Here is a 23737-nt window from a genome sequence, read left to right as displayed (position 1 = left end):
GGGTGGGGAGGTGGAGGGCGGCTGCGTTCTTGCCTGTCATGCTCCTGCCCTGACGTGTTTCTCGTCCGTCCCGAAATTCGAATACCCCTGAAATGAGCTTCGAACACACACACACACACACACACACACACACACACACACACACACACGGACACAAATCTTACTCTGAACAACCATCCACCTGACCATGGTCTGCCGGGCAGAAGGTGTGCGAGAGACTCGGGTTTGACTTGCTTGGAGGGCTCCCACCCCCACACCCCCAAGTTTAATTGCAATTGCCAACAGCACACATTGAGCACTGGGGTTTTCTGGGGAGCTGGTAGGTTGGTGTGGGGTGTGGTTGGCCAGGGGGCAGCCTGCCTGAGTCCTGGCAGCTTGTGCCTGGTGGTTTCACCACCACATGCTTTGATCACACCCCAACACTGTCCAGGTTACGTCCCTCTCCTTTTCTTCCTCATTTACTGCCATTTACTGCCATAACTATGACAGGAAGGGGCCATGTGCCAAATTGCTGTTCCAGTTTTCCTGGACTTAATTGACTGTTTTTTCGATACATATTGTCTGATGTTTATGCCTTTCCGTGTACATGTTGTTGTTTGATTCTATGTTTATTTGTCTCACCCATGGTGATTCTCCCCCTCTTGGTGTAGTGATTAGTTTTTTTATAGATAGATAAAATAGTTAACCAAAGAGGGGGATTGGTGGCTGTTCTGTATAAGAAGTAAAAAAAGAAAAAAAAAGACAAGGGCTCCTACCCTGTGTGTGTGTGGGGATGGAGGTTGTACCTGTTGCTCATCGATTACTTTAACAAGCAACTGACGTACAGCCACCCTGATCCAAGGCCCAATTACCTATACCCAAGACAGGTGTGACTGCTTAAACCACATGACCCCCACACCACAAAGGCAACAGCATTTCCCGACTTTTTTAAATATTGAAGATTTTCAAAAACGTTCTTGAGATTTCTTCTTTCAAGGTGGAGAAGATCAAAAGTCTGACATTCTGTTTTCTCATTTCATTAGAAGAAATCCCAATAATTTTCTATTTCTCCTAACTAGGATAGGTGAAGACACATACAGTATTTTCTCCAAGTGTGCTGGAAATAACCTCTCAATATTCCTGCTTGTTAAATAATTTAACATGTACTGCGATAAAAAAATGGAAAATGATTTTCCTTTTTTTTTTCACAGTGCATGCCTACTGCCAGTGGGGAGGTGGGTGACTGGGTGGCAGACTGGGTGGGGATGGGTGGATTCGTCCCTGTGACTTTGTCTTGCCTGTTGCTGCAGGGTCCGGGTGGGTGCAGGAACGAGGCCTCTGTGTTTGTGGAGGACTGGGGCAGGAGGGTGTGGGACAGTCATATAGTGAAGGGCACCATCCCCTTCTATACACTTAAGAAAGGCTGTGTAAGCCCTGCCCTCCCTCTTGCTCTCTCTCTTTCTGTCTCGCGGTGTCCGAAATGGCCTACTATGTACCACGTGCTACATGTTCGTACTATCACCCAGTATGTCGGTTAAAAGAACGATGGCTTCTCCGACATACTACACCATTATATAGTTGATGACCGCACTCTCGTCTTGCCCTCACAATGCATTATGGGATACACTTCCTCGCCTAGCTTCCAGTGTTTGCATACAACCATTTTTCCTGTTATTTACAGGAACTGGCACTTCTTGCATACTATTTGATACTATTTCACAAACTTTGGAGTACAAAATATTATGCTAGAACGCCATTTGGGACTCCCTGTCTCTCTCTTCTCTGGCTTCAGCTTTTGTTTTCTATTTTTGTTTTCAGCTTTTCCCTCCCTCCCTCCAAACCAACCCACCCACCTCCACCTTCTCATCTGTCTCTTGTCTCTCCTCTCGCCGCCCTCTTTTTTTTTATCCCTGTGGGTCCAGTACCGAGATCGCAATGGCTACATGCAATGCAAGGCGTCAGAGGGGCTCAACTAGCCTAGCTCCTGTGAAAATAGAGAAATACCTCTACTTACCTAATACCTAATACCTTTAATCGTTGGGTATAATTAGAAACATAATAGGAAGATCTTAGTTGTTTTAATTGCAGCTACATTCTGAAGTATTTTTCATTACTAAACAACTGTGCATCCTGCAGAAAAATTGCGCCATGTTTTTCCAGTGCTCAGCGGTGGGCAGCAGCAGCCTAAAGGCATACAACGCTCCATTCCCTTCTATCAATCTCTGTGGACTGAGTTCCATTTATTTGGCTTATAAGCTAATGTTGCAAATTCTAGTTAGTAGCTTTAGTAGCTACTCTAACAGGCGTGTTTCTTCAACTTACCTAGCGCTGTCAATTGACACACCAACCCCTGTATCATTTTATCGCAACGGATCAGTTTAACGTGTGGTGTCGTGTCGTGTCGAGATAGCTAACATTATAACAGCTAACAGCCTGCATTGGTGCTTTTAGGATCCAGAGGGCAAGCCCAAGAAAGCCAACATCCGGGACAACAGGGACGGGACATACACGGTGTCCTATGTGCCAGACATGGCAGGGCGCTATACCATCACCATCAAGTACGGTGGGGATGAGATTCCCTACTCGCCCTACCGCATCCATGCACTGCCCACCGGAGACGCCAGCAAGTGCCTGGTTACAGGTCAGTGCCGCCCTCCCGGAATACTTTAGAATTCTGGCATTCTCATCATAATGCCACAAAATGACGAAGGATGTTGCGGGATTACAATCGCGAGATAATCACAACTTCTCACCTTTTTTTGTCCTACAGTATCTATTGGAGGTCACGGATTAGGTGAGTGGCATTAGAGGCTTTATGAGATTTATGTGTGGCCTCGTAGTGAGTTGCATAAACAGGGATTATGCTGTACGTTGTATTTGTCGAACGATATTGTGGCGGCCATTTTGGACTCTGGCAGACATATTGGATCATCATTTAATGAGACAAAAATTCTTTGTATGAACATGGGGAAGGTACCCAATAACATAACCTTTCCATTTATGAGTGCACAAACCTAACATGACAATTTGGCGGCCATATTCATTTTTTTCTGCTTGAGTCACTGAGAAAACCCTGACCAATTAAACTTTTTTTTTATCTCACCTCCCCATAATCCCTTGCCCCTGCCAGGGTCAGGACTGGGCCCCACCATTCAGATCGGCGAAGAGACAGTCATCACTGTGGATGCCAAAGCCGCTGGGAAGGGGAAGGTCACCTGCAAGGTGTCCACACCTGACGGTGGCGAGCTGGATGTGGACGTCGTGGAGAATGCCGACGGAACCTTCGACATTTACTACACGGCGCCGGAGCCCGGAAAATATGTCATCACCATCCGCTTCGGCGGGGAGCACATTCCCAACAGCCCGTTCCACGTGGTGGTGAGTCACATCATGGTAGAAGCGATAGTTCTCATGTGACCTCGTGTGAGCTTTTTTGTAGTATTCTGTGGTATGCTTCGACCACATTGAATTTAAATAGATTATGTAAAATAACTTGAAAATATACGTGGGATAAGGCATAATGTGCCGCCAGGCGGTCATTATAGCAAAATAACCCCCCAACAAGTAGATGAGTGACAGGGAGGTACTGCGATGCATTTGAAGCTTTTCATGTCGCTAAATACTCCCTCGCTATGAGTGGACAATTTAGCTTTAAAATGATTCCTACTTTCCATGTGATTTTTTTCACGATGTGGTAATTCAAACAGCATGGGCATTAAAAACCCTTGAGTTAGGATTATAACTATAGGTGTTCCTTTCCCTGCCAGGCCAGCGACACCATTGCTATAATCGAGGAACCATGTGACAACGTACAGCTACACCGGTCCTATGCTCCCTATGTGGGCTACACCCCCCACTGGGTATCAAACCATTGCTTATACTTCTGGAAAAGCCGCTTTTTAAGTAGACCTCAACCTCATTGCTGACACCTTTCTTGCATATGCGCTTGCATTTCTGTCTTCAGTTTGCTGACAGGAGAACACTTATTTTACATTGACAAACCTTCTAAAAATGCTAATTTTTAGATTTGACCATTGGCAGCATTTCCACTGTTTTCCACTGCGGCCTTCCCATGGCATGATCTTTCCAACTGTACATGTTGATTTGAAAATCTATCTGTCCTAGTGGTAGAACTCTGGCTCTACCCAGCTCTCCACCTCTCCATCCATCCATCCATTCACCCATCCATTCACCCATCCATCCATCCATCCATCCATCCATCACTTCATTCTTCAATTGGCATACCCACGGTACAATTACTCGTTTCTAACATTCTCCCCTCTCCCCATACCCTTCCCTGCACCAGGCCACAGAGGAGCCTGTCGCCATGGGCGACGCCGTAGAGCCCATGCTCCGCCCATTCAATCTGGTCATTCCCTTCACCGTGCAGAAAGGAGAGATCACAGGTACAAAAAATGTCATGTTTGGGGTGATTCTTCTGCCATTGTTCTTGCAAGTCAATACTGCAACAAGGTGGTATACTGACTCTGTTCTGTTCTGCTCTGATCTTGGCCCTAGGGGTAGTGCGGATGCCTTCTGGTAGAAGCGCTCAGCCCAACATCACAGACAACAAGGACGGGACCGTTACCGTGAAGTATTCCCCCACGGAGAAGGGCCTGCACGAGATGGACATCAAATACGATGGCAACCATATTCCAGGTAATACTTACATAGTGCTTTGTCCAAGTTTCAGTGAATTCCTTTGATTTGCTTTCGAGGAGCTAAGGGATTTTTTTTCCTGACAGGAAGTCCGCTCCAGTTCTACGTGGACGCCATCAACAGCGGCCACGTGACGGCGTACGGCCCCGGCCTGAGCTATGGCACCGTAAACCGACCTGCCACCTTCACCATTGTCACCAAAGATGCCGGCGAAGGTATCCCAGTACCCTTTCCACTTACAGCTCATTTTTCTGCCCGTTTTCTGGTGGTATTAGTGCTAAGACTTCCAAAACTCACACCTCTCCTCCCTCCTCTCCTCTCTTCTCCTGTCCTCCATTCTCCTCTCCTCTTCTCTCTTCTACGGTCTTGTCTTCTCTACTCCGCTCCTCCTCTTCTTTACTCTTTTCTCCCGTCCTCTCCTCTCTTCCCTTCTCTTCTCCTACTTTCTCCACTCATATCCGCTTCTCCTTTCATCTCCTGGCCTCTACTGTCGTATCCTCTATGCTCCTCTCCTCCACTCTCTCCTCTCCTTTGTCTCCTCCCTCTCCTCTCATCCCTCCTCTCTGCTTTTCTCTTCCCCCCTTCACCCCTCTCCTCCTCTTTCCCCCTCCACTCTCCTGTATCTCCATCCAGGAGGTCTGTCTCTAGCGGTGGAGGGTCCGTCCAAGGCAGAGATCAGTTGTAAGGACAACAAGGATGGGACGTGCACCGTATCCTACCTGCCCACTGTCCCAGGAGACTACAACATTATTGTCAAGTTCGACGACAAGCACATTCCTGGCAGCCCCTTTACAGCCAAGATAACCGGTGTGTGTGTGTGTGTGTGTGTGTGTGTGTGTGTGTGTGTGTGTGTGTGTGTGTGTCTGGTGTTGTGTTAGGACCATCAGTTATTGTCGCATGCTTTAGCCCCTTCACAGCCAAGATAACAGATGTGTGTGTGTGTGTGTGTGTGTGTGTGTGTGTGTGTGTGTGTGTGTGTGTGTGTGTGTGTGTATGCGTGTGTGTGTGTGTTGTGTTGTGTTAGGAGAATCAGTTATTGTCGCTTACTTTTGACACACACACACATGCAAAGAAATCACATTTTGTAAAGCCAGGAATCTTGGAAATAAACTACAGTAAACTTATTTTTAACTTCATTTTCTCTTCTGAGCTAAATTGACTTGCCTAGATCTGTGTAATAAATATTAATCGTCTACCTTTAAGAGAATGTCATCAACTATCTTACTTGGGGGGAAAGCAAGTTCGAGAGCTTTCTTTTAGTGAACAAGTATTAAGTAATTCATATGTTTCCTGCAGACTTTTGATGCTGTCTGCTCCAGAAAGACATTTCAGGACAGCTTTCATTATTTTCATTATTAACACAATGTTTCGCAGAATCCTTTTAAGGCTTTAAGATAAATGAGACACAGCTTGCGAAGCTAGTTCTGTTAGACAACTCAGCAGCGGCACGCGCCTCCACGCCCTTATGGGCCGGCCAATTTAAGCAGCCAGTCCCTCCTGCCCTACCTACTTTGCTTTCTGCTTTGCTGTGCTCCCTCCAGCTCCCCTATATCCACCCAGGGGGCTCTACTCTTCTATCCAGTGGAGGGATCCCTGCTCACTGCTATATTTCTAGCTCATTAATTGTGCCTATGCTTGCTGTACACCTTGCCTGGAGTACAGACACTGGCCTCAAACGATGCAAAATAAATAAAGATATTTTGAAATTAAATCTGAATTTTTTTCAAACTGTGAACTGTTTCCCTTAACAATTAATCGACAAATGCACATTAAGCTTCAGAAACGTGTTTGGACATTCTGGGAATCTCGGATTAAAAACTGTTGTAACTGCTGATAAAATAATTTACTATATACTTAATAGCTCATCAAATAAAATCATCTCACTTCAATGACAGATACATTTTGCTTGATAAAAGCATCTTTGGTTCGGAATTTATTTGTGTTTCCTCCATTTTTGGACTTGCAACACAATGAGCGTTTGGACACCTCAAACATTGTCCTGGTGTAATTCCTCGCTCAGTCATTTTCTCTTTCACTAACCATCCACAGGCGACGACTCCATGCGTATGTCTCAGCTGAACGTCGGCACGGCGACAGACGTCTCCCTGAAGATCACTGAGACGGACCTGGGCAGCCTGACTGCTTGCATCCGCTCGCCGTCTGGCCTCGAGGAGCCATGCCTACTGAAGAGGCTGCCCAACCGCCACATCGGTAAGTCAGATGTTTATTCCTCACCCCAGTTTTGCTGTTTTTGTGTGATGGCTGACTTTCTAGCAGCTTTCTGGTGGCTGTTTCTGACAGAAAAGTGCTGACAGGGCACAAATAACTAGTTTATATAAGAAATTTTGATAAAAAATGTATATTCTCTAACCCTACAGCTACTTATTACGATAGAAGGTTTAGCTGGCTGTGACTGTGTATATCACAGTCACAGCCAGCTAAACCTTCTATCGTCCGACAAAATATACTTAATTTAAGTCGCTTTGGACAAAAGGGATAATAAATTATAATTAAATTATAGTATAAATAATAAATAGATGTAAATAAGGGATAATGTAATTGATTAAGAAATATTGATAGATTTTTTGCCGACTTGGTCATGAATCCACCTGTTTCCATTGACTGCTGCGATGGGGGCGGGGTTGAGAGACGCACGTTGTCAGCCACTTTGATTATGAGGGTTTGTGCATAATCAAAGTGGGCCAGCAGATGGGCTGGCAGGTCTCTCTGATCTCTCTCCGTCTTGTTTTTATATAATGGGCTGCTCAGGTGGCCCACAGAGAGACCGGCCCACCGGGATTTGTCCCGGTGCCCCCGATGGCCAATCAGATGATGCTGCAACGCTTCTTAGCTTCCACTAAGAAAAATAGTCCACAACGACATAGCTAACAAAAAAACCTTTGCCCTACATATAACTTATATTTTTATTGTTATCTGATATCCACATTCATCTCTTCAAGTCTTCCATTGTCTTTACAGACAATTGCTTATTATATAGAAATAACTGACCATAGATAGAATATTGAATTTAATAATTAAGAATAGTTTATTCCACAAAACTCCACAAAGAATTCCACAAAAAATAATGTAGTTTGCTAACCTTTACTAGTTAGTTTGTCAGCTAATGCCGTTAGCATTGCTTCAATGTCTGCCTAAGTTGAGAACTTGTTTGTGCTTTGTGACTTACTTTCACAGTATTCTACACGCAAATATCAACATACTGTATCAACTATTCTAACAATCTTTTTGGGAAGATAGCCTTACATTGCCACTTTTGTATTTATTTAACACTTTTTCCACAATGAGTAGAAAAATGGGACAAAAAAGGCAGGGCACTCTGGAAAAAGACGCCGGGCAAAATAAAATGCTTAAAATCATTACATACTCATCAGGTCATTTTGAAATGAAAATACATATCAATATATTTTATAAAATGTATCCTCTGGTGCATTTTCCTTCAGCATTCTGCTTTTCATCTATGTGAGCAGCGCCAGATTAACCCCCCCAAAGTGTACATTTGGATACTTACATACATTTGATATTTTGCTTTGAACCAACAAAAAACAAATAACTGCCATATAGTTATTATGAAAATGTCTATGGATGTTGAATTTATCTAGATACAATTTAGTTGTTAATTTGTTATATATATATTGGGGTTATATTGGGGTATTTATACCCAATACATACTTTATAGACCTTGTCATAAACATTTCAACATGTTCTGTGTGATTGGAAAAATGAAAACAGTTCTCTCATTTTACATCAACATTCACTCGACATACACTTTTTCATTTGACACTCCGCTCCCTGTCCTCCAGGCATCTCCTTCACGCCTAAGGAGGTGGGCGAGCACGTGGTCAGCGTGAAGAAGAATGGCAAGCACGTGACTAACAGCCCGTTCAAGATCATGGTGGGCCAGTCCGAGATCGGGGACGCCAGCAAGGTCGAGGTGTATGGCCAGGGGCTGGTGGAGGGACACACTTTCGAGTTGGCCGAATTTGTTGTAGACACAAGAAACGCAGGTGCAGTAGAAAGGCCGTTTATTCACAATACTCATTAACTCTTACCCTCTGGAGCCCTGGCTGTTTTAATTTTTCATCTTACTATACAGTACCTTCCCTTTGCGCCTTTGTTTAGCACCTAAATAAATAAGGGATCACCCATTGTATCCCCTTGTTTGGTCTTGTATCACCTCTTTAGAATCCTGTTCAGGTGCTTGTTGCACTTTATCCCGCTTATTACACGGCTATTTACTAAATAAAAAGGTACAGTAAAAGAATATGGAATGTTGAATTTAAATAATGTTATAATTGCATGCCTAGCATGGCAGCGCACGCTACTAGCAAACTATTTGCCTCACATTCTTTTTTTAAGTTTGCCCAATTTATGACTTACATATTTACTCTTATTCATGTTAAATTGGACATATCGACATTCATCGCTTCAATCCTTCATTTTAGTTTCTTTGTAGCTTCTATGTAGTTTCTATGTATCTATATATATATCTATATACTGTATATGTATGATATGCATATATATCTATAAATCTATATATTCTATGTATTAGATATATTAGATATCAAATAAATATGTACATTTGATATGAAATATTATAATTATTGAATATTTGAATATTAAATATTATGCCAAAATATTATTAATAAATAACTGACCGCTGATAGAGTCTTTGTTGCGACCATTTTCTTCAACCCAAATTCAACTGTAAGTCCGTGTTATTGTTTTGTCAATTCAAGACACCATTGCTTCCAATCAGTATACAGGCACTAAACTTAAGTTAGTCACTTCTGGTGGTTGTGTGAAAACTACATGATATGTAAAGTTTTCACTTTTCTTAAAAACTCAGCTACAGTGTTACCTTCAATCTGTCCTTTAGGCTATGGTGGTCTGGGCCTGTCAATCGAAGGGCCCAGCAAGGTGGACATTAACTGTGAGGACGTGGAGGATGGTACATGCAAGGTTACCTACTGTCCCACGGAGCCCGGAAACTACATCATCAACATCAAGTTTGCGGACCAGCACGTGCCAGGTACCAATTCCACACTCTTTTCAGATTTCAGATAACACTTAGTGAGAGATCGCAATTGAATTGACTCAGTTATAACCTTTTTAAGGTTGTATCTGTATGTTTTGCAAGCCGTATCTCGGCAGTAAGTAGAGAGTCGGCCAGCTGTTAACAGCTACTGTGAGTCTCCATACAAGTTCCAGTGTGAGGCAATACTGTGTTGTTATTTATAATCAACCACATGGCCCGCATGACAACCCCCACATGACCTGCATGACTACCCTCACATGACCCACAGGGCAAGAAACTTGCTGACATATTAAAGTGAGCCATAAGTGGTCAACAATGACCCTCACATAACCCACATGACAAGACCTGCTGACGTGTTATATTTGAGCCATAAGTCCATGTAACTATAGTCCATGTAACTATTAACCCCCATATAAGGAAAAACCTGATTACATTTTAAGCCATAAGACCATAAATATTCAAGTAGTGTGTATTAAAAAACATAAAAAAATATATTCACTAGGTAATCCCAAAAATACTGGTGTCAAGGAAAAGGGCAGACGAATTACTCTGCTTCTCTGATTACTCTGCAGCACATGCCCGAAAAAAGACACCAATATTTCAGGGACCTCAAAAAATTCCCTGAAAATAGGTGCATCCCAAAGACTGTGATTTGTTCCTTGGGATACATCCCACAAGACTGTGATTGGCTCTTTGTACCAAAAGGAACAGGGCATGTACTAGAAGGAGGGAACATCTTGGGTATACAGTATAAGGAGGACCAAAAGTACAGTTTGTCAGTCGGTTTCCAGAGCCTACTCACTGTTTATTGCTGTACTTGACTCTCAGATACATAATATACCTCTTTGCATCAGACTTTGTATGGTTCCTGTGTTTTTCCTCCAGGTTTTTGAGACCTGACTAGAAAAAGTGTCGTCCAGCAATCCAGACTTTTTCCTGGCCCAGGTCTGGACCTTTTTGGTCACGACAATGCTTCCTCTGGTGGAGGGGCTAGTATTGTCAATTGTCCTGTTAGCAGGACTGGGGCACAAATTCCTGTCCAGTTAGGCCAGAGCTGGGACACAACTTGTTCATTTTTCTCGCAAAACCAGAACATGTCACGCAGGTTTTCTGACTTACTTGTTTAGCCAAAAACTCTAGCCATTTGTAGAACATGTTGGACCTTCACTGTGACGTTTTTTGTTTGCTCAGCCCTACCTGATGCTTTGTCCATCTGTCCCTTTTTTCCCTGTGACCTTGTGTGGTGATCGTAATCAGCCCTTGTGGGTTCTTTTTATTTCTCCTAGCACTACTGTATCATTGGCTGGCAGTACCTTTGCCCTGTTACCTATGGTTGGAAACAACATTAATGTCAGTATTAGTGCAGCTGCTGCTAGTGCCCTTGCTGGTCACCTAGGTCTCATTTCTTTGGCCCTTTCCTCGTGATCAAGTTTAATGCTGTCATATTGCTGACCCTCCCTCTCCGGGACTGGTTTCCTATTCACTCTGACTTCCTGCTGGGCTAGTGGTCTCACCGTTTGCAGAGCTGCTACTTGTTGGACTGCTGCTTGTGGTGTCCCTGATTTCTTGCCCTGTGACATTTCCCCTGGCAGCCAATCTCCTGGATCGTCTTTCTCCCTGTGGGGAGGTGTCACCTTCCAAATCACTGCGGCGCTCCTGTCCCTGTGCGACAGTCTCACCTGCCCCTTCCTGTCCCTGCGGGATGGTTTCACCTGCCCCTTCCGCCACAGGGCCTGTTGTTCCTGAGTGGAATTTCTTACCTTCTACTTTGAGGGCAGTTCTGGTTGCTAAACAGTCTTTTAAAGCCCCCTCATGCCTAGGTTGTTTCCACTTTCTTTTGAACACCTTGACCTATACCCAGTCCCCTGGTTTTATTCTTTGTTGGTCCTCTGGGATGTCTGCTTCTCTGTTGTCTGTGTCACCTTTCACCTGTTGGAACACAGCTTTATGTATTTGTGTTAGATGTGATAGGTAGCTTTGCAGCTCCCTTTCGAGTTGTTCAAGGGGAGGTCCTTCATATGGACCTCTGAGGTAAGGCACAGGCATGGGTCAACCCGGAAGCATTTCATGCAGAGTTAGGTATGTTATCCTGTTAGTGCTTGATCACATGTACAGTAGTGCTAGTGGCAAGGGCGCATCCTATTTCCATTCCATTATCTTGGCTTGTTTGGCCTTCAAAATTCCATTATCACCCTTGACTGTCCCTTGCGACTGAGGATGATAAAGGCATCTAAATCTTTGTTTCCTAGCATTTTTAACGCTGTCCTGAATGTTTCTGCCACAAAGTGTGGACCGTTGTCCGAGCTTACGCTATTGGGAATGGAAGTCTTGGAAATACCTGATCTGAAATCTGGCCCTGGTGTGGGTAGTGCCTCAACCCACCTGCTGAAATGACAGACTACTACCAGGATGTATCTCTTTCTCCATATGCGTTGCGTCATGTCCACACCGTCTATCATTAAATGTCTGAAAGGACCATCTGGTGGTGGAATGTATGCTACAGGGGCCTAAAATGCTTTCCTGATGTTGTAATGTGCACATACTTCACACTCATGCAATGTTCTCTCAACTCTGGCTGCAAAAACAATGGTGACCACCATACAACTTTGAGGTGTCTTATAACCCTCCCCCCCTTGCACAATAGTCTATATGCACATTCCTGATGGAAAACCATAGCAGTGACATGGGTAGCACAAAATGGCCATCATGGCTCCGCCACAGGCCTTTTGGGGCCCATCTTGTGTATTCAGAATTGGCCCTCTTTTTATCCAAATATATTTTTCTTGACCGCTAGCTTTGTCGTTGGCTCTTTTTTTTTTTTTTTTTTTTTTAATGCATACAGGCTCTGCTGATTTTACACATCCGACATATGTCTTGCGTTTGGACCATACTTCCTGTCGTACTTGGTTTAGTAAGATCTCATGCTCTGAGGCTATAAGCTGTCTGGCTGGAATGCATCCAGTCATCAGTACGCTGTATGTCAGAAACTAGCCCTGATATCCTGATGTATTGATTGTCGGGAGAGACATGGATGTACCTGTTGCCAGTTGGCTTCCAATTGAGCACTCGTAGTGCTGTTTTGACCATGAGACCTTATTCATGAATTAATGAATGAATGATGATGATGATGTGGGGGGGCGAGTTCTGGACTTGGAACCACTCCTGCAGTTTCGGTGGTAGTGTTACAGCTGCTGCCGCAGCTTGTGGCCCGACATATATGTCCCGGCTGACAGTGGAGCATTGTTTACTGTTGATCAGCTCCTTCCAGCATGCATCGTAGTCTGTGTGATGTTGAGGTCCATCATACAGAAGCGTGCAGTTTAGTGGCAGTTGTGGTTCGTTGACTCTTCCTAATTTGCCTCGCACCCATGGCTCCCATGTGTGCCAGTGCTGGTGTAGTGCTGAATCTTGCGCTGTCAGTCATAGCCAGTATACGACTGGCTGTTTCCAGTTGCTGGTTTCAGTTTGGGTTGCCACGGGCAGCAGCCTGTGGGGGGTTCTTCAGGAAAGTCTACATACAGTCCATCGGCTGTGCACATTATATTAGCTTTGAGGGGGCACAGGATGTCTCTTCCCAGCAGATTGAGTGTTGGCCAAGTATAGTCGGGGTACAACTATAGTGTGTCCTGCGATCAGCATTGGGATCGGCTGTGTGAGCGGTATCACTTCTCATGTCCCAGAGAAGTGATTGACTAATGTTCTGAATGAGGAACTGAAGAGGAGGTTACTGAAGCTGTTTTTCCCAATGCATGAGTATGTCGCACCTGTGTCTACCATTAAGGTGTGTTTTTTTAAATTGTATTAGAATGGGTATGGTGGGTTCTTCCCCGTGGTTCTGATAAGATGACTGGTGATATAACTTCCCCCACTGGCTTCTCTGGGCACCCCTAGTATTGTCAATTTGGAGGTGGGCCCTCCCTTGGGTTCCTTGGGATCTCCCAAGGATTTATTGGACTGTCCCTTCTTAGGTGGCCTGTTCGCCCACACCCTCAACACGAGTTATTCGGTTTGTAACCGTCTGGGTTGTTTGGGTTGGATTGGGAGCATTTGTATTGGATTGGGAGCATTTGTATTGGATTGGGAGCATTTGTATTGTGTTCTTCCCTGCAGCATTGTGCGCCCTCTGCCTGGGGGGTGGGGCAGTTATTGTCCCCTGAGGGGTTGACATGCACATGAATGGGCGATAGTGCTGCTTGAACGGTGGTAATGATTATGGTACATAATGTTGTCGCGTCCAGTGATGGGAATTTTATTAATTACTTTGCTTTGTTATGTTACCATGAGTTGTGTGTGTAACAATATATCCTCTTTGATGGATATATGATGTCCTTTGTTCACTAGAGGGTCCTTTTGCTCATAATCGGTACTGGGTCTTCTCTGCAGCCGTGTTCTGTCCCTCTTCCACATTGTCTGTTATTCTTGCTGCCATGTCGTGGTTGTGCCTCTGTTTCTTTGTCCTTTGTTTTCTTCTCCAGTACTGTGGGAGCTCAATGTTCCTGCCACCCGCAGGTGCAGTATCTCCCCGTCTTCTTGTGGTTTCCATGTGCTGTCTAGGCCTCCACCTGATTTCCCTGCAGGTGTCACTCTGGGTTTGGATGTCTTCCCATGTTGGTCTTGGAGCTCCACTGTCATGTTTGCGAGCATCTTCTCCACTTCTGACAACAGTTTCTCTAATTCGGCTTTATGTTAGTCTCCATCTCGTTGTGACACATGTTAAAAGTGCCCTCTTTTTGCCAATGTGGGTTTCTGTCATGCCATTTTTTCATGTAGTTTTGGATTTGTTTATTGTGATCCGGATGGCACCTTATTATTAGCTTCACTGGGGATCCCTTTTCCCTGCTGTCTGCTGACCCCCCTTTACTCTTCCCTTTGCCGGCCCCCATATAGCCTTGTTGTGCGCTACTTGCTAGAGACCTGGGTATTTCTAGTTCCTCGTCTAGTTCCCTTGTAATTAGAACAATTATTTTCCCTCACTCCAGGTTTGAATTTATTCCCTTATGTGGGGTTATATTCTAACCTTACTGACCCCTCTTCTTCAGGGTGTCTGATTATGTGTGCCCACTTGCCTGTTTCCCACCCGACTCGCCTGAGGTTGACGGTGGTACTCAGCCATGGATTTGGCATCCGTCTGTCATGGCCCTCTATAGCAAACCCCTCTGGTACCCCGAATATTGGGTTTAATGGGATGGTGAGACAATTTCGTTAAGACAGATCATCTGTTGAAGTTCCCTTATCTGATGGTCGAGACATGTTGCCTTTCTCCTCTTCACATTATGGCACAGGAAGTGACTAGTTCATGTCTTTTTTAAGATGAACTCTTAGCCTTTATCAGAAAAACAAAGTACACATACAGTGGGGCAAAAAAGTATTTAGTCAGCCACCAATTGTGCAAGTTCTCCCACTTAAAACGATGAGAGAGGCCTGTTATTTTCATCAAAATCCAGAAAATCACTGTCTGATTTTTAAAGAATTTATTTGCAAATTATGGTGGAAAATAAGTATTTGGTCAATAACAAAAGTTCATCTCAATACTTTGTTATATACCGTTTGTTTGCAATGACAGAGGTCAAACGTTTTCTGTAAGTCTTCACAAGGTTTTCCCACACTGTTGCTGGTATTTTGGCCCATTCCTCCATGCAGATCTCCTCTGGAGCAGTGATGTTTTGGGGCTGTCGCTGGGCAACACAGACTTTCAACTCCAGGATTTTCTATGGGGTTGAGATCTGGAGATGGCTAGGCCACTCCAGGACCTTGAAATGCTTCTTACGAAGCCACTCCTTCGTTGCCCGGGCGGTGTGTTTGGGATCATTGTCAAGCTGAAAGACCCAGCCACGTTTCATCTTCAATGCCCTTGCTGATGGAAGGAGGTTTTCACTGAAAATCCCACGATACATGGCCCCATTCATTCTTTCCTTTACACGGATCAGTCGTCCTGGTCCCTTTGCAGAAAAACAGCCCCAAAGCATGATGTTTCCACCCCCATGCTTCACAGTAGGTATGGTGTTCTTTGGATGCAACTCAGCTTTCTTTCTCCTCCAAACACGACAAGTTGAGTTTTTACCCAAAAGTTCTATTTTGGTTTCATCTGACCATATGAAATTCTCCCAATCCTCTTCTGGATCATCCAAATGCTCTCTAGCAAACTTCAGACGGGCCTGGACATGTACTGGCTTAAGCAGGGGGACACGTCTGGCACTGCAGGATTTGAGTCCCTGGCGGCGTAGTGTGTTACTGATGGTAGCCTTTGTTGCTTTGGTCCCAGCTCTCTGCAGGTCATTCACTAGGTCCCCCCGTGTGGTCCTGGGATGTTGCTCACCGTTCTTGTGATCATTTTGACCCCACGGGGTGAGATCTTGCGTGGAGCCCCAGATCGAGGGAGATTATCAGTGGTCTTGTATGTCTTCCATTTTCTAATAATTGCTCCCACAGTTGATTTCTTCACAACAAGCTGCTTACCTATTGCAGATTCAGTCTTCCCAGCCTGGTGCAGGTCTACAATTTTGTTTCTGGTGTCCTTTGACAGCTCTTTGGTCTTGCCCATAGTGGAGTTTGGAGTGTGACTGTTTGAGGTTGTGGACAGGTGTCTTTTATACTGATAACGAGTTCAAACAGGTGCCATTAATACAGGTAACGAGTGGAGGACAGAGGAGCCTCTTAAAGAAAAAGTTACAGGTCTGTGAAAGCCAGAAATCTTGCTTGTTTGTGGGTGACCAAATACTTATTTTACAGAGGAATTTACCAGTTAATTCATTGAAAATCCTACAATGTGATTTCCTGGATTCTTTCCCCCCATTCTGCCTCTCATAGTCGAAGTGTACCTATGATGAAAATTACAGGCATTTTTAAGTGGGAGAACTTGCACAATTGGTGGCTGACTAAATACTTTTTTTCCCCCACTGTACCTTGTACAAAAGTTAATTTGAAAAGTACAGCAAAACCCAGCTCCCAGAATTCAAATGAGTTGGAGACCAACAAAGCCGCATGGCTACTTGCCACATGGCCACTTGACACCCTGATGAATGGGGCAATCTCTGCATTGTTTTTGTCTTTTGGGGGAATGTTGAGCAGCGTCATCGACACACATCTTTGTTTTTAAAAAGGCTTTTATTTAACAGTAACAACACAACACAACAAAAGGTACAGTCTGTCCATAACAATTGTCTTTGTATATCAACCTCTGTGTTTCATTTATTATATAAATGTGCGTATGCCAAATATCTTTGAAGTTCTTGGAGTTATTATGTGAGCTAACACCAACCCTACCCCAGCTACAGAGAGAGAGAGCGAGAGAGAGAAGAACTATCATCACAGAAAATGTAGTCCAGAACGAGCTGCTTAGCCTGACTTGGATCTATCACACTGGTCAGATAAAGGACTGCAATATGATTTAGAAATTCCGCCACCTGCTTCTCGTCATCCATAACAACACAGAGATGAAAGTTTTCACAGAAAAGTGAAACTGAAGGCTCCTCGTCCTGCACTTTAACTAACGGTTTACTGAAGTAAAGCGGAAGTCAGCGTCTCCGTAAGTGAACTGTTTCCCCATGTAATTTAATGGGAATATTTAACGTGACGGTTTAACGTTTATCTACTATTTACAAATCGAACTCAGTTTTGAAAATATGTTGAGAGATTAAAAAAAACCACAAAGGAACAAAAATCTGGAAAAATCTCATTTTCCTTCTTAAAAGGTTTTTTCAAGTTTATAAATCCGCGACGAATCAGGTTTTGCTACGGTGGGTCACATTTACAAGCAATATTTACAAGCACTTATATAGACTTTTCTTGGTCAAGTGTTACTGCCCTAAGCCCCTCTTGCAACGTGCGTGATTTCCTGTCCCTGAGGCAATTCCTAATCTTAATCAACTCCCTGTCCGTTCAGCCCTCTCCTTCACTTGGGACGTCGCAACATAGGGCTGCGAAGGCATTTCATTGAATAAGAACTTTTCAAAGACAAAGAACTTTTCTCCTCAATACCGTAAACGCGACTAGGGTACTACGGGCCAGATGTGTTTTTATAGGTAATTCTACACTCTTTTCTCTATGGTTCTTCTGTGTGTTCGGCAGCGGTTAGTATTAGCCAAACCAATCCCCCAGCATTCACAAGACAGACCACAAACCAACCAATTATAACCACATTCAACAGGAGATCATTCATACTTTCAACACCATGTTTTTCTCATAACAGATATGCACATAGATTATTCGCATCAGCCTCTGTTTAAGTTCCTTTTTCTGATTCAGTTTATGATCACAGTGATCTTTAAACTAGGTCAATAATTTAGGTTCATTGGAGAAAATACTTTTCTAATACCTGCACCCTGGGTGGAGTCCTGCACTCCTGCAAATTTGCAGAAGAAAAAAAAGGCTCTGTTAACCTTTAAATGTGGTGACCAGTCGTGTTTCTGAGGTGCAGGCTGGTCCCCCACAGGATCCGGGCATCGGTCTTGGTCGTCCTTCTCTCCTGGTTTGTCATGACCAAAAAGGTCCAGACCTGGGCCAGGAAAAAGTCTGGATCTCTGGATGACACTTTTTCTGTTCAGGTCTCAAAACTTGGAAGAAAAACACAGGAACCTTGCAGAGTCCAATGCAAAGAGGTTTATTGTGCATCTGAGAGTCAAGTACAGCAATAAAAAGTGAGAAGGGTCCGGAAGCCGATGGGCGAACTGTACTTTTAGTCCTCCTTATATAAACTTCTAGAACCAGCCCTGCCCCTTTCGGTACAAAGAGCCAATCACAGTCTTTTGGGATGTATCCCAAGGAACCAGTCAATCTTTGGGATGCACCTATTTTTCAGGGAATTCTTTGAGGTCTCTGAAATATTGGTGTCTTTTTTCGGGGATGTTCTGCAGAGTAATCATTTCTTCTGCCCTTTTCCTTGACACCAGTATTTTTGAGATTTCCTAGCGTATATTTTTTTTTAATGGTTTTTTAATACACACAACTTGAATATTGATGGGCTTATAGCTGAAAACTACATGTAATCAGGAATTTTGTTATATGGGGGTTAATAGTTACCACTTATGGCTCACTTTAACATGTCAGCAAGTTTCTTGTCCTGTGGGTCATGTGAGGGTAGTCATGCAGGTCATGTGGGATTGATCATGAGGACCACGGGCTTGAATATAATTAACCACAAAAACTGAAGCAACTGATATGAACATTTTGGAGAACTGTTTTGACCACGTGTTCCTTTCCTTGATATAACCCCATATACTGACAACCGACTTCCACTAGAATCTACTGTAGCTTTTACTGCTACTACTGCTTTTTGCTGCTGTAGCTGAAGCTTTTTATAACAAACTGAGATTGTTAGACATTGATATTCATTGACCTCCGACACTTTCACAAATCAGCCATCAAAAGTATACTTTAGACTGAAATACAAAGACATTGAAATGTCCCGCTCAGGTGCATCCAAGAAACACTATGTGGTTGAATCTAAGCTATCAATTATCAATAAAGAGAGTATTTAGAACTCGTTTCAACATGTTGCTACTAGCCTGACTCAACAACATAACTTCAAAAACAGTCCTTGTATTGAAGTGAGGAACATCTATTGTCCTGTTCCAACCAAACTTCCATTCTAAAGCTGGACCCAGCCGACAAGTGCTGGGTCATAGCTTAGATTATTTTACCCGGATAACATGTTTTAATACTCAAAAAACTGACAGGAAGTCCATTCACGGTGAAGGTGTTTGGTGAGGGCAGGATGAAGGAGAGCATCACAAGGAAGAGGCAGGCTCCGTCCATTGCCTCCGTGGGCAGCACCTGCGACCTCAACCTCAAAATACCAGGTGGGCGACATGAACTGAAAGATGGAGGGCGTAATTTCTTGTTGTTGTCGTTCCATCTACTGTAAGTCTTATGATCCCAACTATCCTGTCCTATGTTCCCCACATCGCTGCATTTACTCTTCGCCGACACCGCGAGGGCCGGGGCGGGGCGATAGCGGAGAATTGGTCGGCCGAAAATAATCAAATCCATCTTAATAAAAGTTTGCTGGTATAAACACGCTGAAGTAAAGTATCAACATTGGACCCCAAACAAACTTTTATTTTATTTGTTTTTTATAAATTCTTCACTCCTTAATTATCGTATCGCTCACAATTTTTTTCTATAACGTCAGCTGACTGCTATCAGTCTCATTGTTTGTTTGTTTGAGAATGAACTGTCTCCTCGTATTGGTGAATTATATTTACCAAAAAGGGAAGCAGCACGTTTACATTTTGTTGTTTACAAATAATAATGACAACAAATTAAAATTGCCCCAAAAAGTTAGTTTACAAATAATAACAATGTTTTTCATTGATTTAAAAGCATTTATCACTAAAAGCATTGTGTAAAAGGTCAAGCTAAATATGCACTGTATACATGTTTATTAATTTGTTTAAAACCTTATAACAATTTCATACGTTATTTACGAGATAAGCTAATTTGTGGAAAATATACATTATTTATGGGTTGCAGTGCCAACAAACACTTTAAAATTAATTCTGGCGCTCGGCTGTCAATGCAATATTGACTTATCACCCGGTTCTCCAAGGCACCCATATCTTTTCCCCTCCTTATATTCTTTACCTTTTTCCCTTTCTTTCTGGGCTTTTATTTTGTCCTCCTTATTTCCCACTCCTCCACACTTGCCCACCCTACTAAAACACATACACACACACACACACCTGCGCAGGAAACTGGTTTCAGATGGTGTCTGCCCAAGAGCGGGTGACCCGCACGTTTGCCCGCAGCAGCCACACGTACACACGCACGGAGCGCACGGAGATCAGCAAGACCCGCGGGGGGGAGACCAAGAGGGAGGTGCGTGTGGAGGAGAGCACCCAGGTGGGCGGAGACCCCTTCAGGGATGTGTTCGGAGACTTCCTGGGCCGGGAGACCCTGGCGGGGTTCGGAGGGATGCAGGCGGCCCGGCAGCAGCCGCTGCAAGAGGGTGTGTGTGTGTGTGTGTGTGTGTGTTTGTGCATGTGGTTGTGTGTTCCAAGTGTTCCTCAACAACTAAAGATGTTTTCTTTGCGCTGCTGTGCATTGTATGGTTGATATTGTTTTTATTTATAAGTTTTATTAATACATAATAACATAGGTTTTACTTATACTTTTGTGTCCATGTGTGTGTGTTTGTGTGTGTGTGTGTGTGTGTGTGTGTGTGTGTCAGGGTTTCCGGGGGTCCTTAAAAAGTCTTAAAAAGTCTAAAATCCAATGCTGTCAATTTTAGGCCTTAAAATGTGTTAAATACGATTTTGACAGTCCTTAAAATTGATTGGATTATGGAGTTATTTTTCACGTCAATTTGGGTGACTCGTCCAGATCTGAAGAGTTCTTTTTTATTGTAGGGGGACGACCCATTTTTGCATTTTTTTATTTATATTTTTTTATCTGTCCGAGAGAACAACGCTATCTGTGATTGATTAACTGGTGGACATGTTTTCTGGTATAACGTGAGAAGACGCGGACACGGCTCTTCAGTTGAAAGCGCTCCCAAGCAGGAAGATGCGTTCACGGGAACTTGGAAAACTGTTATTTGTGTCGGAAGTGATGCTGCTCACGGGAACTTGGAAAACTGTAATTTGTGACCTTTTTTTTGTCATGTTGAATGTGAAATAGGTCTTAAATTGCTTTAATAATAGTCTTAAAAAGTTCTTAAAATTTGAATTGAATTTGTCTAAACCTGCAGAAACTGCATGTGTGTGTGTTTGTGTGTGTGTGTGTGTGTGTGTGTGTGTGTGTGTGTGTGTGTGTGTGTGTGTGTGTGTGTGTGTGTGTGTGTGTGTGTGTGTGTGACCAGGGGTTCCCAAACTGAGGTCAACTATAGGAACAAACTATATGAACTGCATGCCATTTTGGGAACTAGGGTCCTTTCTATTTCAATTTCAAATTATTTAAAATATATATTTTTTTTATGGTCAGTTAGGTCTGGGACTGCATGCCAGTTTTAATTTATTTTCCAATTAATAAAATTGAAGTATTATTTGTAGTTTAATTGCAATTTATTTTTATATTTTGTTTGTTATTCAATCACTATATACATTTTTGGTGTATATTTGTATATACAGTATATATACAGTATATATATATATATATATAAATATATATATATAAATCTCACTAATGAAGGTTTGCTTGTTGTGAGATATGCAGTTTTTGTCGGACTGCATGGTATCTGGATTCAACCTTCCTAACCTTAGTGTGGCATCAACACTAAAAAAAGGCAATCAATATAGTTTTTCTCTTCCTTCTCCTCGTGTGGTTGTTCCTCCTTCTGAATTCTCCCTCCCCACCTCAGGTGAGACGGGGGGCCAGGAGATGACGGCTCAGGTGACGAGCCCTGCCGGTAAGACCGAGGATGCCGAGATCATCAGGGGGGAGGACAGCACCTACAGCGTCCGGTTCGTCCCCCAGGAGATGGGGCCGCACACCGTCAACGTCAAGTACCGGGAGCAGCATGTGCCCGGGAGCCCCTTCCAGTTCACTGTGGGACCCCTCGGAGAGGGCGGGTCCCACAAAGTGCGGGCCGGTGGTACAGGACTGGACCGTGGCGTGGCGGGGATACCAGGTGGGTCAGAGGCTTTAGCTCATTATTTTGTCTCTTGAAATTTGAAAACGCAGTACTGGGTTAGGCCACGGTGGGCCGTAGTAAACCTTTTGCATTTGTGTCTCCCTTCGCAGCTGAGTTCAGCATCTGGACCAGAGAGGCTGGGGCCGGGGGGCTGTCCATCGCTGTGGAGGGCCCCAGCAAGGCTGAGATCAGCTTTGAGGACAGGAAAGATGGCTCCTGTGGAGTGGCCTATATTGTCCAGGAGCCTGGTATACTATATATATATAAAATATATATATATATATATTAGCATATAAAATGTTACAATTGTACTACTTATACCTAACCGCCTTTTGTACTTTACCTTTTTTCCCAATATAGGAAAAGTAGAGCATGTAAAGATAATACTATATAGATGATATATTGATTTATATATATATAACCACCGTACTAAAAGGCGCAGTCTCAGTTATGTGTGCCATTAACTGAGACTGTATTTAACACACACATAAGGCGCACCGGATTATAGGGCGCGGGTTTTATATACCGGTACATATCCTCTGCTACGTTTAAATACCTCTACTGCGTATTTAAAAATAGAGCGGGAGCAAAACTGAGTATGTTTGTGCTTTATTCATGTATTTATTACAAAGTATTAATCAAACCCATCGAAGTCATCATCCTCTGTTTCTGAATTAAACAGCTGCGCTAAATCAGACATGCCAGTTTCCCCTTCTTCGCTGTCAGAGTCACTTTCCGTGCCGTGCGGCTCCTCGGAAATGATGCCGGCTTTTGCGAAAGCTCGAACAACAGTGCCAGCAGACAGGTTAGCCCAAGCATCTACAATCGATCCGCAAACTGTGGCGTAACTTGCCCGGCGCTGCCTTCCACTTTTCGTGAAACTGTGGTCTCTGTCGGTCATCCATCGCTCCCACGCCGCTCGCAGCCTTACTTTGAACGGCCGGTTCACACCGATGTCGAGCGGTTGAAGTTCCTTTGTCAGACCTCCCGGAATAACAGCAAGCACAGCGTTCATTTGTTTCACCTTGTTTTTCACATCGGCTGTGAGATGGGCACGCATGGAGTCACAGATTAACAGCGATGGTGATGCGTGGAAAAAACCACCTGGTCTCCTTACATACACCTCCCTCAGCCACTCTTTCATCATCTCCTCATCCATCCAGCTCTTTTCATTTGCCTTAATAACGACTCCAGCTGGAAAAGTCTCTTAGGCAAAGTCTTTCTCTTAAAAATCACCATAGGCGGCAGTTTCTGTCCATTTGCGTGGCAGCCAAGCACAACAGTAAACGACGCCTTTTCATACCCCGTTGTGCGTATCGCTACCGTGCTGGTCCCCTTCTTCTCCACCGTGTGATTCACCGGGATGTCGAAAGTGAGCGGCACCTCGTCCATGTTGGTGATGTGGCTTGGCTGGATGCGTTTGTCGGCGATGTGTTTGCTGCAGTAGGAGTGGAAGCTCGCCAGCTTTTCATTAT

General features: G+C 43.8%; 1 protein-coding gene across 4 annotated transcripts in view; it reads left to right on the top strand.

Annotated features, from left to right (window-relative positions):
- The window catches only part of flncb (filamin C, gamma b (actin binding protein 280)), a 106617-nt gene that overhangs the window by 73428 nt on the left and 9452 nt on the right, over positions 1–23737 (top strand). For 3 of the 4 annotated variants that reach the window (XM_080022413.1, XM_080022412.1, XM_080022411.1), the window contains 14 exons: positions 2431–2620; positions 2750–2773; positions 3110–3357; positions 4286–4385; positions 4498–4638; positions 4725–4853; positions 5272–5445; positions 6688–6849; positions 8460–8663; positions 9536–9688; positions 19369–19491; positions 20382–20639; positions 21990–22259; positions 22373–22510. In XM_080022413.1, the coding sequence (XP_079878539.1) occupies positions 2431–2620; positions 2750–2773; positions 3110–3357; positions 4286–4385; positions 4498–4638; positions 4725–4853; positions 5272–5445; positions 6688–6849; positions 8460–8663; positions 9536–9688; positions 19369–19491; positions 20382–20639; positions 21990–22259; positions 22373–22510 (2314 nt within the window). The remainder of the gene's footprint in view (positions 1–2430; positions 2621–2749; positions 2774–3109; positions 3358–4285; positions 4386–4497; positions 4639–4724; positions 4854–5271; positions 5446–6687; positions 6850–8459; positions 8664–9535; positions 9689–19368; positions 19492–20381; positions 20640–21989; positions 22260–22372; positions 22511–23737) is intronic. The other variant, XM_080022414.1, reaches the window with a different exon arrangement.

The sequence above is a fragment of the Zeus faber genome, assembly GCF_960531495.2.
Source record: "Zeus faber genome assembly, chromosome: 21".
Classification (NCBI taxonomy): domain Eukaryota; kingdom Metazoa; phylum Chordata; class Actinopteri; order Zeiformes; family Zeidae; genus Zeus; species Zeus faber.
Note: the sequence above shows the minus strand (reverse complement) of the source record. Positions and strands in the feature narration are given on the sequence as shown.